Genomic DNA, 16,724 nt, shown 5'->3' with positions numbered 1-16,724 from the left:
TGTGTGCTTCAAGTTGTTGTTTTTAAATAAAAGTGTTTAGAAACTAAAAGCATTGGGTAAAGAAGTAACAGTATTTAGTAAGGTATGTGTTTATAATCCAGAAAATAAATCACCACATTTGTTCCAGAGAAGTTTGTATTTGGGCCTTAAGCTTTGAAAATAAAGTTTAGAGACATAGCATATGAATACCACTGTAATACACAGGAAATACTCTATCAGACCCTAAAAATTAACAAACTTTCATAGTCAACAAAATAGTGGCTGGTTGCCAATTTTATTAGGTAAGTTGGTTACAGCATTTAATTATTTTATGTCTATCTAGGTGTAGCTGAAATTCAAAATGCACATCAAAGTAAAACTATATCACAACTCAATGCCATACTAAACATACTTGGCTCTGCAGAATTCTAGTCAGACTTTCATTTTGATTCCACTCTCACGATCCAAGTGGCTTTAATGGGAATGCAGGACTCAGTGCTGATCATTACACAACATATCACTTTTTATAACTTTTACAAAATTTTAAGGGAAGATGGTGGCCATTAGCCCCGTGGAGCAGATCTTGCTTGATTACCTCAATAACACTGGCCCAGTATCTGTCCAGCAGAACCCATTGTGAAATAGTACAAGGTGCACAGCCCTTCACTGATTACAGGCAAGTGTTACAGCAGCCTAGCCATAGGAAGGGAGTTACATCATAGTACAAAATACAGTATAAAAGCGTTATTAACATTCCACACTGAAGATCACTGATGCCTTCAAACAACTGTTTGGATGTTAGCCACTTAAACAAATACATCACTAAGGTAAACAATATAAACATACCAAAACCCTGTATGGTTAAATACAATTTCCATGGTACAAAAATCAAAGCCTGGAGATGTTTGTACAGATTGCTTTTTACACAATGTCTTAAATTGCCAAATATTTACAACATTAAAGAGGAAATACATTGTGATGCAGAGTAAAATTATCTGAAATGATTAATATAAAACCTCAATCTATCTACGTGAGGCACTCCTGAAGCAAGTGGCATTAGCCATGAGGTCCTTTGGTACAAGGCCCATTGCTTGAAGAACCACAGTAGCAGCTGTGGCTTTAGCATGCTTCTTATTAGGGCTGGCAAAGCTGGGCTGGTAAGCGCTTCCATTTATCAATACCTATTCAAGAAAAACATACAATTGGGCTGGTAAGGGCTTCCATTTCTCAATACCTATTCAAGAAAAACATACAATAAGAACAGCATCAAACTTTAATATCTATTAGCTTTTTTATTTTTTCACTAAATGCTAAAACTTAAAACCCATACTATATAAATCAAATTTAATCACAACCCAGAAATAGCAAATCATTGCAGGAAGGACTGAATTTAATGGCTAGTCTCCAAATCAGAAAATAAAAACAGATCCATACCCCATATGCAACTAGAAAGTATCAGTAAATTTAACCGATAGCACTCCCTCTAATTTTTTAATAAGATTCACAAATGACCCCTTAATGTTTTTTTTTTAAATCAACAACAAAAACCACTGCATTCTACCCACAAATAATACACCCAGCCCAGTAACATGGTATTAGTCATGTAATTTATACCATGGCCATCCCTCACCCTCTATCATCAAGTTAATGTGTATAAGTAATTCAGAAATGCATATTTACCCTAAATAGAAAATGTTTGCGATGGTCAGGGCCACTATCATGGACCAGGAGGAATTCAGGTGGTTGCCACCTTCTCTTATTACAGATTTCCATCAAGGCAGACACAGGATGTTTGCCTGCAAACAAAAATATATGAATTAGAATTCCACTGCTTTTGCTACAAATTACAAATTCAAGGTGAGACGCACACAAAAGGGTTTTCTCACCTGACAAATCTTTCATTGCAGCAGAGAAGTTCCCAGACCTCTTTTGTGCTCTTTCCCCTACTGCAACAAGACCTTTAAGATGGAAAACAGCAATGTTCACCAAATAAATTTCTATTATTTTAATTCCCAACACAAACTACAAACATGGAGGAAAGACCTTGAAGCCAGAACTCAGATTTACTGTGGATGTATACTTAGTGTATCAGTAGGTTGTTCTGCAGTACCTTTATCAGTAGCTTGTTTTCAATCAATTATAATATACAAAAACCATTAAGAATCTCATATATGAATAAGCATATATATTGAGAATCCACGTCCTTTGTAATGTCAGCAACAGTGATGATTATATTTTATTCACTCAAAAGTAGCTTTCAAAAGGCCAATTTGTTACCAAATCAGAGCTGCCTATATTACTAACCAAAAACAATATTATTCTAACATTCACAAGTGTATATTAGTGGAACTTCTCCAACATTCCTAAATCCTATCCCAGTAGATTTCCCAAGCCTGTTTTAGGAGACAGAGTGTTGCCTGAGAACTCAAGGCCATGTTTAATAATTTCAAGATTGCTCCTGGGAGTTAAGGTAGTTCCTTTCTAGTTTCAGAGCTCATCTGTTTCCAAACTCGTTAAGCCAGATTAATTACTCAGGTTGCCTCAACTTACTGTTGGACTTAAAAAGAACAAATCGGCATTTCAATTCTCCACTTTTCTGAACTTTGGAAACAACCTTCTAAGACAATGGCCATCCCTCATGATTCCACTTAGAATATTTTAAGGAACAAAATCATGAAGATTAGGCTGTTACCTGTGGGTACACAAGCTATATATTTTCTACTAAGCTATCTGAAAATAGCAAGAGTCCTAATAAGGCAATGTAGAAAATTTCCCCAACAGAAATATTCAGTTTGAAAAGAAAACAAGCAGAAAGACTTGTTAAGACAAAATAGCATTTTAAAGAGAGCAAAAGGAATTTGTATATACTTTGAACGGAAAAACAAATCTAAGCATATGGTCTGAAGCAAGAGAGAATGGAGTAGAAACCCCCTTATCGAACATGAAATCTAGTTAACTCTGCACACCTAGGAGGTATCTGCAGAAAGATAAGGAAATCCGACATGTAGAAGGAAGTACACAGTCTGAACAGCAATATTTCACCTTTACGATCTGTCTTGAAATCAACTAGGATGGGTTCTTTATTTCCTTCTTTGTTTTTCCCTAGTCCTTCTCCTTCTCTCCAGCCCATTTTCCTCATCAGAACGGCTCCCATTCCTCCAGTCACTGGGGCAGCTCGTAAGAACTGATCCTATCCAAAGAAAAAAAGGTAAAATGTCCAAATTTTACAGTTAGAACATCTATATGGTAACTGACAACTTTTCAAAAAGGAAAAAATCTTATTTTACTTCTATATCTGTTACAGCAATTAAATTTCATTGCTTCAGTGCTTAATCGAAACTGCAGTGTATGTACTAGTGAATTCACATTAACACATGGTATTGATAGTCACAAAAGAGGCAAATAATTGATAGTGTTAAAGCAATGGTCCCTCATGCCCCCCTCCAAAAAACAATCAGAACACTCCTGTTTCCGTCCACTATTTAGGTTCACTGGTATTTCTTCTTAGCTTGCAAAATAAAAAGAAGGCAATGTTAAAAAAGTAAACAATATTAATTTTCCCGGTGTACCTAGTTTATGAATAAAGCCCAGAAATCATTTAGAAACTGTTTGGACACTGAAGAAGTATACTGCTGTCATCCAAAGTTTTCTCCCCATTCTACTAAAGGCAAGTATAAACATTTTACTTAGAAAATCCCTATGAAGCAAAAGATAGCTCTTTAAGATATATTTACACAATACACACATAAAATACCCTGCCAGTACACCAAACGAATCTGAATTCTTTTAAGCCTAGCTTGATGTTAAAAGACTTTGAAAAAACTCCTTAAATGTTTACATACCTAGGCCTCGGCAGCAGCAGTGTTGGGAATAGTACGGCTGGCACTGACCGGGGCAAGAAGACAGCTACAAGGATTTGGCCCTGAAACAAGTTTCCATACAGAGGGGTGAAAGTTCACAGGTTATTCTGTGAACAATCATCTCTCTTGTATCCAACCCACTGAACCATAATTTCCATCAAAGCAGCAAAAGACTTAATGTCCTAAGATGCACAACTATGTATATAAGCATGATCAACAGTGAAGCTCAGGTGCTGGAAATAACTGACACCTCTGTAATGGGCATCTTTATATATGTAAAAGTGAATTCTGGTGAGCATTATTGCCATTTAAAAACCTCTCCAAATCATCTTTTATCTCCCCTTCTTAACAAACTTTAAGATTTACATTCTCCAGCAAACATGTAGCAGTTACTAACTTATCAACAGAGGAAGTAAAAAGTTTCAACAATTAAGGAAATAGTATTTTCATTTCCTATATTGATAGTTAATACTAAATACAAAAAAGCCACTGTAACAAAAGAGCATAAATTTATTTCTCAGCTTTGTAATTAAATGCTGAGCAGAAAACATGCCAATGGTGTGTGACTAGACATTAAGTTTAAAAAGGTGCTCTGATGGAAGGAGGCAGCTCTAGAGGTAAAACATACCCCTGGTTCAGTTTCCTTATTTGGTGCAGGCCATGCAGTGTGGATGTATCAAGAGAAAAGTTAGCTGATGCTTGGGAAATCAACTGCCTTGATGCTACACGCCTAGAATGACTTTTACTTACTTCCAGGTTCATCCGCCCCTCTTTTCCAGGATACACTCCTAAAAAAAAGGGCAACTGTGCAGAGTACAAAATAAACCCCCAGAACCCCCAGGTTTCCAGTTATGCTTCCGTTCTCTGGTAGTTTCATGTTCATCCAAGTGTGTATGCAGGTAAACAATCAAAGCTGACTAATGAGACCACAATAATCTTATTGATCAGGTCATGTCCAGACCATTCAATTCCAGAAAGCAGAGGTTCTTTAAAAACCAAATCAAAAAACACATAAAAATTTTACTGATGGATGAGAATATTGATTAAACTAATTTTTTCCTCTAAAATGACGGCAAAAAAAAAGAATTAATTCAAGGATTGTTGGTATTTTTCTGGACTGAAAATCAGTAAGCAAGCAAGAAAGAAGCTAAATGACTGATCAAGTTTTCTAAACGGAAAATTTATCGGAAGACCATATCTGAGGTAAATCTTCAATTGTCCATTGACAATATATGGACTCATTAAAAAAAAAAAATCCTTTGGCAAGTAACCTTTCATATCGTAATTCTACAGGAATACACTTTTTATAATATCTACTCTCCAAAGGAGTCTATGAGAAACAAAGACAAAACCAGTAAAACCACTATGTCCTAAACATATTCACATTTAAATTTTGCGAACTGCCTAGAATACTCAACTGTTTCAGAGCAAACTATTTGAGGCAATTAAATCAGAGAGGATTTCCCTTTTATCTTAACAGGATGACGAAAGTATTATAGATATGTAATGTTACAAAAAGTACATGTGATACAGATGGAGACCAACGTTTTGTGGTGGACTCACTTTCCAATGTGCCCACCTAAAAATTTCTAAATTTCTAAATTTACTATGGACCTACTTTGCATGCCTAAGCTTTATTCCCAACTTCATAAACTACTGACTTCTCAAACTTCAGGAAATTTTGACTACGTATGCATTTACAATTCTTCCCATCAAGTTAGACCCATGTTTTCAAATTCTACACTAACCTATTTTTAAAATAGAGTATTTTATGATAAGGTTTTTAAAACTTCCAGGCACAAACCCACAATAAAGTATTTAAAATGTTTTAGCAGGTAAAATGAGAATTCATGCTTCACACTAGTGTCTTAATGAGAATCAACAGCAATAAAACTATCACAATTGAAATACTTTATGTCAAATGCCTAAAGCATCAAAAATCTCACTTTCTCGGAGATCTAATCGTTCACTGGCACACACTGCATCTCTATATTTACCTAGTCAATTATCGATTACCACTCCATAAAACAGTAGGAAGGACTTGTCTCCACCAGACACTTGGGAGACTTTGAAATTTCAAAGAATTACTTGCCCATGATCACACAAGGAGTCAGGTGTACAGCAGGACAAAGAAACCTTCCCAATCCATTAGACCACGCCGCCTCCCAGTTTTCAGCACTGCTATGCTGCCAGTACTCCTGAAACAAATTTCCCATCACCCATCCAACCAAGCCACATCCCTTCAGCAGACTGCTTTTTCTTCAGCAAGCCTTTCTCAGCCACCTAGGACTCCCCCGACAATGAGGCAGCCATAGGTGGAGTTCACAGGGGTCAGTGCAGGAATCCCAACCAGATGCACCTAGATCTTCATGGCACGAGCTGTCCGTTTTCGCCCTTGACTTTAGGTCTTAGATATCCTGTTTATTTCATAAAGTCAGTGGTTCTCAAATTGATCCTATGGATCACCATAGGCCACCAGTGCCTAAATGGTGTTCCACAGAGGGCAATCTCCATCCCCACCCCATCACCCCGACACCACCCTTCAGCACTGCCCACCCCACACTCTAGCATCCCCCAGCGTTCCAGTCCCACAGCAAGATCACCACATGCAGTGCTACGTCTAGGGCCTCCCACCCACTTGCTGTCATCCACAGCTGACAACTTAGAGGAATCCAGGGCTGGAGGTCACAAGATGTGAGAAGTAAAACCCAAGGGCTCTTACATAAGGACGCAAGCACTAATGCGAGGGCAGGACAGAGGGGGAGAAGGAAGAAAATGAGAGGGGTGGAGGGCTCGGGGCAGTGATCTACCAAGAATAAACCTGCAATAAAGTTTCCCATGATGAAGTAAAAATTTGAGAACCACTGCTTTGGAATGATTAGGTTAGTAGTCCAGCAGGAACTGTGGAATATTCTGAACAGCACCTGATACGTTAGCATTCAAAAAGTTAAATAAAACCACCCCCACCAAAAACAGCAACAGCAATTAAAAAAAAAAAATAACCGCAGGATACAAGTGGCTCTTGAGCCATATTTATACATTTCCCATGATCTTGTCCATCTTCAATGTCCATCCTGGAGTACACACACAGCAGATTTACTATGAAACTTTGGTTAGAGTCACTGGCCTTGTCATGCATTTTTTTAATGAAACATTTTCTGAAAACTTTGGACTTCGTACTTAAGTATTTTATGTATGTACATATATTATATACCTTTTTAATCCAGGCTTGGGCACCAGTATTGGCCAGTTGTTCTTGCGTCAGAACCTGGACTCCTGTACTTCCTGTGAACTGGCCAGGGATAGAGTTCAGCTGAGCCCAGGCATCAATCTGAGAAACAGAAGGAGCTTTCATTAGCTTAGTAAATTACTACAAAAACTAACATTCAGTCTTTAAGAAAATGTACTGAATCTATACATGCCTATAATCATAACCATAATTCTTGAAGTTACGTGGTTTAGTCAATTACCGATAATAAAATTTGAAGTGTATCTTTAAACACAGCTATATATCCATATATAATACCTTCAAAATACCACATGCAAAAAAGAAAAAAGGCAAATAGCTTAAACATGGAGGTGGATCGTTTCCTTTCTTCCAGCCTCTCTTCACTCAAATACAATGTAGTGAATGTCAGGATGTCCCCTGAGTTACTGATTACTTACACTCACACTGGGAATCCAGAATTCATGACACAACTTAATACAGGAAAAAAAAAAAAAAAAAAAAAAACACCAAAAAAACCAGAATAATCACCAGAACTTGGTGTGATAAACTATCCGCTGTCATTCAATTCACCTTTACTAAATACTGATCACAAATTTTATGTCTTAAACATGAACTTACTGGTACTATATCATTAGTATCATTACTAAAAGTGTGGACTGTGATTTCTGATTGTTTGATTGCTTGGGTATGTCCTCCACTGTCTAGCTGCCTGAGTGGCAGTACCACTGCTTTTGACCTCATTTCCTGTCTGAAACACAGGACAAGCATTTCCTAAGGCAGTTATGGGCACTAAGCTAACTGTAAAATGTGAGATGAGGTAATTTTTATTTTCCCCTGAATCAGTTTCTGCCTCATAGTACACATATTTATTCAATGGTCATGTTCTAAATCACCTTTCATATACGCCAGTGAGTTAAGAAAGAAACATGTATACATTGGGCCGGGCACAGTAGCCTAGTTGCTGAAGTCCTCATCTTGCACACACCAGGATCCCATATGGGTGCTGATCCTAATCCCAGCAGCCCTGCTTCCCATCCAGCTCCCTGCTTGTGGCCTGGGAAAGCAGTCAAGGATGGCCCAAAGCCTTGGGACCCTGCACCCGCATGGGAGACCCAGAGAGGTGTTGGCTCCTGGCTTCGGATTTGGTTTAGTTCTGGGAGTGAATCATTGGACGGATGTTCTTCCCCTCTGTATCTCCTTCTCTCTGAATTTCTGCCTTTCCCATAAAAATATATAAATCTTTTTAAAAAAAGTTATTAACATGTATATACCAATTACCTAGTTGGTGAGATTACAGTATCTACATACCCGTTCCTGAGCTCGATTTAACATGCTCATAGCTTCAAGGTCAAATGCATTCTCGCTTAGTCTTTTCTGAGCGAGTGCTCGTTCACTCATCGCTGTAGAGATGTCCACAGGCTAAGAAAGAAAACAAAGATAATTATCTCAAATTATCATTGGTCCCTAAATCCTAAAAATGTTTTGTCACTTGTCAAAACATAATCTTGTGAAGGGGAAAAGTCATCCCAACAGGTAAGAAAATTAAAAAATAAACACCAGGTAAGGATTAAGGTAAGTTAAAAGTACTACAGGCAATTAAAAATGTTATAGGTGTTATTTTCTATAACTGATCAGAAAATTCCATTATTCTTATGTGTAAATCCAGGTCAACTGACACAATTTTTAAATGGAATGTTTAATAAATTTATATATTTATCTTGTTTTCAAAGCTCCTATCTTCACCTTAGAAAACTAGATATTGAAATAAGCAGAGGTGATTTAACTGTCAAAATACCCTCTCTAGAGCAAATCTGCAACATTTCAGACTTATAGGTTTAAACGCAGAAGAATCCATCAAGTAAGTAATGTTTTCTGCTCTAAGATTAAGAATTCTAGTTTATTTGCATCTCATTAACATAAATCTTGGTTTTTATGAGGTCCCAAGCAGTATTTAGCACATGAACATAAGCAGCAAAGCGTTGGAGGTTGCCAGCTCTCAGCTTCTCACACAACGATTAACCCCGTATGGGTTAACCCAGTGAGAGCTGCACCTGTCCCACTGCCCCCTATTTCTCACTTCCAAGATCAGAACTGGGACCTTTAACACCACTTAAGCCAGTATTTTATCAGTATTTCACAAGAAAATGTTAAGAAATGTTACTGTTTTAAATAGAAAACACTGCATGACATTTGCAAATAACACCTAATCAATTGTTTACAAGTAGAAGCTAGCCATAAAAATATATGTATTTATAAGGATTCACTAAATATCCGTTTTCTATTTTTAGAGAGCTTAATCCAATATCTAAAGTCACAATTTTCAACAAAATACATTTTCAAATACCTGCTTAGAATAAAAGTAAAATTAATCTGAATCTTATTATCATTTGTATTAGACTATGTATCTTATATTTCTGGGACCTTTAAGAAATAATTAGCCTAAGCAGATAAAAATTTTAACAGTACACTCAGATTTCACATAACGTGTAAATAATCATTTCTGGAACTGAAATATTTTGTTTGATTCCCTGTAACTTTAAATGGGGATGGGGGAAGGAGAGATATTTCAGGCTAAAATGTATGTTGTATACCCCATACCTAAGAAATTTCCTGTATTTGTCTAGCAGAACGCACTAACTTGGCAAAAAAGACAAGTACTGTTGTCATTAACTTTGCAGATTTCCTTTGTTTTTCAGAGCAGAATAAATCTTAAATCTTAGGAGGTTTGGACATAAATGGGTTACTATTCTGTGAAGGATAAAAATCTGAAAGGATACTGAGGAAAAATTTACCTACCATCCGGAGGCCCAAATGGGCAAGCACCAATCACCACACTATATGAGCAAGAGGTTTCAAAGTTTTTTTCTAATTAAAATTCCAAGCAAAAGTCAATGGTCTTATCTATCTGTAAATTAATTCTTCTAGGTATTTTTAATATAATATTTTCTATTAAGTTTATATGTTGTTGTGAAATGAATTTTAATATAGCAGTTTTGCTGTTGAATGGTTGCTTAAGAGGAAATAACTATTTTTTCCTGATGTAATATTTATTCAGCAAGGTTACCAAGTGAGCTGTAAGTTAATGTCAAAAATTTATTCAGCTTAATATCCAGTAGACTCAGAAGGCCCAAGATTATCTAAACCTTTTAACGGTCCTCAAGAATTCACATCAGAAAGTCTTTCCAGCTTCTGAATCTAATTCAGATTATCCAATAATACATAAGCAACTATTAAATCCCAAAGCATTAATACATTAGTGTTGCACTAATATTAAGTTCTCAATATTTTAAACAGAAAATAACAATCCTTCTTTGAACCACTATTACACTATAGAACATTCTTGACAGCTGCTAATCATTTGAAAACTTATATATAAAAAAGATTTTTCAGATGGTAACTAGTGGACAATATTTAGTATGTTAGTCATGCTTCAATATATTTCAGAAAATGTGGGAAAGGCACTAAAATATCTTCAAAGCTCTTCTGACACTGCCAAGAAAATCTTACCTCCAAAATATTATCCTGTTGTCATCAACATTTCTACTGGTCAGATTGCATATTTACTGTGTAAAAATTATTGTATGTGATCATCTATAAGTATAATGAAGGGAATGTTCCACCAACTATTAAATATATTACTCTGCATAAATTTAAAATGTCTAATTGCTTTTCATCTATGTCAACAACACAACTGACTAAAATCTTCCAAGATGTTATGAAATACATAGTGCAGTGGTTATAATGTACCACACATTTTATGTGTGTCTGATTTTTTACATTACTTATTATTGAAAATGGCCTCAATGCCGTTGCAATGCTGTGTTATTCTACATTTATTCACATAAACAATTACCCTTTAACATCAGCTTAAAGGTTACAGATGACCAAAGATAACTGCTGGAAAGGGACTTCTCTGGCATGTTAAACTTTTAGACAATAGTAAAATGAAACATAGAAGAAAAATTTAACTTCAAAAAAGAAAAATTCTGATTAGGGTATAAAACCTGTTATAATATTTAGCAAAGATTTCTAAAATATAAAAAATGACAATATACAAGGAAATACAAAATGTTCTATTATGTGGTTTTTTTTGGCAGAGTGAATTTTTTTATTGTCTCAAAGAATTCTCAGGTGTAACAAAAAATTATTACGGAAGAAACTTTTTAATTTTGTTAATCAGCTGGGAAAGTCTAGAGGAAAAAAGTTGATATACTAAATTACACAATCCAGAACCGTGCTTAATGTTTTTTAGAGTTTTTATTTCACTGTAAGTTAGCTTTCCTAAACTTTATAGAACTTCTAACAGGAAGGCAATCAACAGACCTCAACAATGACTACCACCAAATTGTACTTCAGTTACAGACTAAGTGTAAACCTTGTATTCAGCAAGTCTTTGCAACTATTATTGAAAATGGCCCATCTTAAATATTCACATCCCCCTGAGTATCGCACCAACTGGTTTCTGCAATCAAAATGATGCCATGGTAGCAGGGCACACGTCCCGAGTCATTTCATGCCATTTTATCCACAAAATCTATTACTTTTACAGTCATGTACAAGAAGCTGGTGGGGCTTAGGGATTAAAGTAAAGTTAATTTGGATCTTATGGAGACAAAAATCTATAATCTTTATCTAAAAGTGTTACACTTAAGAATGACAAAGTCCATTTGCATTTATTAAAATGAAGACAAATTTTTAAAATGCTGTTCAGTGAAAAGGCTGACCACTTCAAAGAACTTGGCATTTTACTCTAGGACCATTTCAAGCCTTATGGAACCAAAAGCGGTCAGTCCTCCTGGGTAGCATCACTGGAAGTATTCCACAGAGAGTGACATGTAAAGCTGTAATTTTATAGACCTACCTAGATAATAGTCAAATATCTAAAACATTTTATACTGTGATCATTTTCTCTGGGTGTTTAATCATTATTCTTAGGTCATACAGCAGGAATTGGTCTATCCTGCCTAAAGTTTTGGGACTCTAATTAAAATTTAAAAGCTAGCCTACACATACTGCGTCTAAGCTTCTACCAGGAAGGAACTGTGCAGAGTTCTGTATTTACTCCCCACAGGAGAGATCTGTTGCTTCCATTAGTCCATTCATGTTTTAATAGGTTTTGTTTACTCAAATAATTTTAACCAACCTTTCCTCTAGATTTCTTCAGGACATTTCTTCTAACCTTTTAATCTCTGACAATCACTTCTGACGACAAACAAGGTTAAAGAATTGTACTGTCAGTGTTGTAATTGAAAATGAGTATTCAATTTCAAATAAAATCCACACACACATTATCTTGACCAAAATAAAGTGTAATCATCAGGATCTACTACATCACTTTCCGCAGGTTCAACTGAAAAGTCAGGTTATGTTCACACATCTTCTCAGGAAAATTCCTTGGAACTCCGCGCTATTTACAGATCTTCACTGCAAAACGCTTCTTTCATGAATTGTCTCCCTAGCTATTTTTTTTTTCCCAATTCCATTAAGTGCTTTTTCTGCAAGAAATTACTAAAACTGTACATATCAGGATTTCTAAGTCTCTTATCATTTATATTCAGCTACTGCAAGATTAAGGCAGCTGCAAATGTCAGTTAAACCCTTCCATCTCGAGATGTGCAAGTAGCCAGATTTGAGGATTAGCAGCAAGTCTCACTACCTTGCCTAAAATTTTGTCCAAACCAGCTATCCCCACCAAGCCCCAATGATGATAACTTGTTTAAGTGTCAAACTCCATGTGAATATAAATCATAACCCGCGACTTAAGTTGCACTGCCTAGTTATCACTGTCTAGCATTATTATATAGAACTTACTCCCTTGCAAAAACCTGCAGGTTAAAAACAAATATCCCATGGTGATAATGTCACTTATAAATAGTTTAATGGGGGGGAAAAGCTGATATCTAATTTTCTGATTTGGGTTCTGTTCACTTTCTGACTTTATTTTATAAAGAGCATTTATTTGTAGAACTAAGAGTGTTCACTGGAAAATGATGACATGACCAATGTAGGGAACCCGAGGTGGAAAGGACAGGCACCTCTGACCTTCACATGCCAGCACTGCAAGTCCGTACAGACTTTGAAAACCAAGGGCAACAGTAATGACTAGTCTATGGCATCAGTTAAAGCGCCCACCTCCCTATTCAATCTCCACCCTCCCAGGTCCCCCAAGCGTGATTTTGCACAACAAGTTAAATAAAAGTAAACTGTTTTTATTAAAAGATACAGCAAAGGTACAGATACAGAGATACATACAAAGATACATATATATATATTTACATATATATACAGTCTTGCTGTTTTCATGTGCACTATATTTAGTAGCACAATCAGGCGGCATTTTAATGGGTTGTTTTGACACTTAGCATTCTCACTGCGTCATTTTGACAAGATACAACTATAGCCTCGTGGAGATTTCAAGGTATGAGTTCCACTTCTCCAGCTTTTAATAGTAGCAAACAGGGAAAGTAAGGGAGTGGAGTACCAAGGCTAAACATTAGGTTAAACACAAGAATTCAAAAGGAGCCAAGGCAGCACAGGGAAGGCAGGAATTTTTTAAATTAAAGGCTATGTGACAAACAACCCAGAGAAATACTAAGCAACCATCATTTAAAGGCAACGTGCTGTGCATCCAAGATGTTTACTTCAGCCTACAATGACCTTTACGAAATCCAGTTCTTGTGTTGAACCTAAAGATCTGCCTTTCATCCCTCAATCCCTCCACCCAGTCAATGTGCTACCACCAGAATCTAGAGCTATAAAGTCTTGAAGCAAAACGGGAAGCTAAATAGTTATACCTTGGGCTACCTTCCCACAAGTGCAAGGAGGGCCCAATGTTGGGTAGGGATGTGATAACACTTTTCTCTGCAATTCGATGCTTTTCACTTTGTGGCTTGTTTCCACAAAGTGAATTGCATCGAGTTACTGTCAAATGAGAAGCTGCGGGTTGTTTCATCTGTCGTTTAACCCGGCCCTGCCGTTTAACCCGGCCCTAAGAAGAGTGAAACAGAATCCAAATCAGATATAAAATAACAAGCAAATGGCAGATTCAGGTATAAAAAAAAGTAAAAATTAAAATAATAATATTCTCTACTTACCTCTGAGGGCAAATTGCTGCTGAAAACATTATCGTCATCTTTGTTTTCTTCCCCATTCTTCTCTACAGGAACCCACTCGCCATACACACTGTCAGCCTCCTTCTTTCGATGCTGAGATCCAGAGGACACAGGAAACTCCTTTGTTAATGTGACTTGGCTTTTTGGCGGAGTTGGCTTTGCTGCAGCAATCTAAACAACAAAGTGATCCTCAATCAATTCTCAATGCAATAACTACAGTAAATGGTTTCTCAAGTTTTGCAACATTATAAAAAAAATGTTTTGCTATTTCTCACATAAATAAGGAATAAATCTCCTGAGTTTTAAGTAGTTATACAAGTTGTGCTCTCATCAAGCCATAATCACTAATACTCACATTCAGATTGAAAAAAATGGGTTTGGGTTCACTGAGTTTAAAGGGGTGATGATAAAAAGGAGGTTCTTCTTCTTCTTCATCCGAAACGTGAGGTTTGTTCACTATCACATCATCATCTTCTTTACTTTGTGCAATTTGTTTGCATTTCTTTAAAAGTAAAAACAAACAAAAGATAAATCTTATATTTTATGTAGGGTAACATGTACTTCCTTCAAAACAAACAAACAAAAAAACCAATCAAAACCAACTTTCAGAAGTAAACAAGAAAAGTAACAGGCTACAGAATGGTAACCTAGCATATTAGCTATTTAAACACACTGGCTGGTCAGTCATGAACAACATTTATTGAGCACCTACTATGTGCAGAGCACTGTACTGGACACTGTTTGGGGAATACAAAAAAAAAAAAAGAAGACATGGTCCCTGCTCCAACAGGAGCTTACAATCTAGTACAAGAGACAGAATACATACACATGAAATAATTGAAACTTTTACAGAGCAACACAATAACAACTGCAAACTGATATAATACAAACCGAGTACATAAGTGCCAAAAGAACAGGGGGTTTAAGAGAACAGAGTCAGGCAGAGTGGAGAATCAAGGGTATCTGAAGATTTCTAAGCCAGTTTTCATAATGAAGAGTAAGAACTGGTGGGGAAAGGAAAAGATGTCACTCTAACTTGGTGGTTGCAAAAAGGCAAGACATTTGTTAGAACAAGAGGGCTAAAGATGAGGCTAAAAACATAGCAAAAAACTAAGTGGCCACAGAATTTGAGAAGCTTTTATTTGATAAGTAAGCAGTAGAAGCTTTTATTAGGCTCCCAACTTTTAAAAACATAGTAATTCATGTTACAATAAATCTAAGTGAGGAAACAAGTTAACAAGCTTTATGATCCCCAAATGTACGGCAAAACACAGCTTGGAGCATTTTTAATAAGGTTAATAGCAATGTTGTCTCTCCATGAATGCTTTGGAATAAAACTTAAAAAGAATGAAAAATAAGGCATGATGGAGAGGGTGCAGCTGATGAGGTCTGACACATAAAGCAGTCAATTCCTTCCTGAGGAGCAAAGGAACAGACCACATTACCTGGCTTTATAAAAAGGTCTGAGCAAAGTTGGGTAGACCTGTCTATACAAGCAGTAGAATTCATCACATCTATTATCAAGTGAAAATTTACAATAAAAAGCTTATTTAGCCAAAAACACAGAGTGTATCAAGCTTGTAATCAAGGGGAACAGAATATAGACAGTGGCAGGCTGGCATAAGGCTAGCCAATAACAAGTTTCAATATATGAAACAGTGTGGTATTTCTGGATCCTAGCAGCAATTATTTTAGCATCTCTCATAAAACAAAACAATGCTTTTAAAAAAAAAGCCTCATTTGAAAACATCAAAATTTTAAAAACAAAATTAAGTGTTTATAATATATGTTACTGCCAAAACCCGAACCGCAGGAAGAACTGATAATGGCCGGCCATTATCACCAATGGCTGGTACCAAACAGCCAAAACCCGAAATGTTGATGCGAAAGAAGTTCCTTTCAGGCAATGGCCAGCTATTCTCATTAATTTCCAAGCTCCGGTGGCAAAAGATCATTTCTGAAGATTGTCTGTGTCTTTGCGTATATGCAGTGCACTCGTGGCGATCAGTGAACACGTCGTGAATGGAAACTGTAGGCGAGCTTCTGCGTGTTGCTCACTCAACACCTCCTCCATTCAAACGAACCGTCCCACTCCTCAGTCAGTTTGGCTTCTAAAACTGGAAAGCAAAAGTAATGGGAAGTAACTTAGCTAGCGGAGCTTAGCCATCCCGGATAATGGCCTGCTAAACAGAGCTTCTGCCGCTGCCACAGCTGTATTTCGGGTTTTGGCCGCTCAGTGCCAGCCATTATCAGTTCAGCCCACAATTCGGGTTTTGGCACGCTCCAGAGTCAACATCCCTGGAATAATCCAGTAAGAATGATACAAATTCTGTCTAGCTTACCTCAGTTAGCTCTTCTATAGTAGCTCCTCCTGACTTTTTAGCAACTTTCTCTTCTATTGTAGGTGGAGGTGCAGGCTTTAGGTTGGGCGGTAAAGGAACACCAGCCTTAGCACACATGGCAGCTGCATTAGCTTTGGCTATTTCAAGTAACTGAGCTTTATCTGCAAGAGGAAAAACAGAAGCAGTTTTCCTAAACAGATAT

At 36.7% G+C, this 16,724-nt stretch overlaps 1 protein-coding gene across 6 annotated transcripts in view; it reads right to left on the bottom strand.

Annotated features, from left to right (window-relative positions):
- Positions 1–121: 121 nt before the first annotated feature.
- SON (SON DNA and RNA binding protein) overlaps positions 122–16,724 on the bottom strand; it is a 31,932-nt gene continuing 15,329 nt past the window's right edge. The window contains exons 4-13 of one of the 6 annotated variants that reach the window (XR_005883923.1): positions 16,523–16,683; positions 14,536–14,682; positions 14,163–14,351; positions 8,377–8,487; positions 7,054–7,170; positions 3,822–3,901; positions 3,022–3,169; positions 1,866–1,937; positions 1,660–1,775; positions 256–1,160 (exon numbers count right to left, since the gene is read on the bottom strand). Coding sequence is in view for 5 of the 6 variants with exons in the window: in XM_040980762.1 (XP_040836696.1) it covers positions 1,002–1,160; positions 1,660–1,775; positions 1,866–1,937; positions 3,022–3,169; positions 7,054–7,170; positions 8,377–8,487; positions 14,163–14,351; positions 14,536–14,682; positions 16,523–16,683 (1,220 nt within the window). In the remaining variant the exon portion in view is untranslated. Of the gene's footprint in view, positions 1,214–1,659; positions 1,776–1,865; positions 1,938–3,021; positions 3,170–3,821; positions 3,902–7,053; positions 7,171–8,376; positions 8,488–8,815; positions 14,057–14,162; positions 14,352–14,535; positions 14,683–14,860; positions 16,298–16,522; positions 16,684–16,724 lie in introns of those variants that run through there. The other 5 variants (XM_040980767.1, XM_040980764.1, XM_040980762.1 and 2 more) reach the window with 5 other exon arrangements.

This window comes from Ochotona curzoniae, unplaced genomic scaffold (genome assembly GCF_017591425.1).
Source record: "Ochotona curzoniae isolate NIBS_2020 unplaced genomic scaffold, NIBS_Ocur_1.0 contig_3498, whole genome shotgun sequence".
NCBI classification, from domain to species: domain Eukaryota; kingdom Metazoa; phylum Chordata; class Mammalia; order Lagomorpha; family Ochotonidae; genus Ochotona; species Ochotona curzoniae.
Note: the sequence above shows the minus strand (reverse complement) of the source record. Positions and strands in the feature narration are given on the sequence as shown.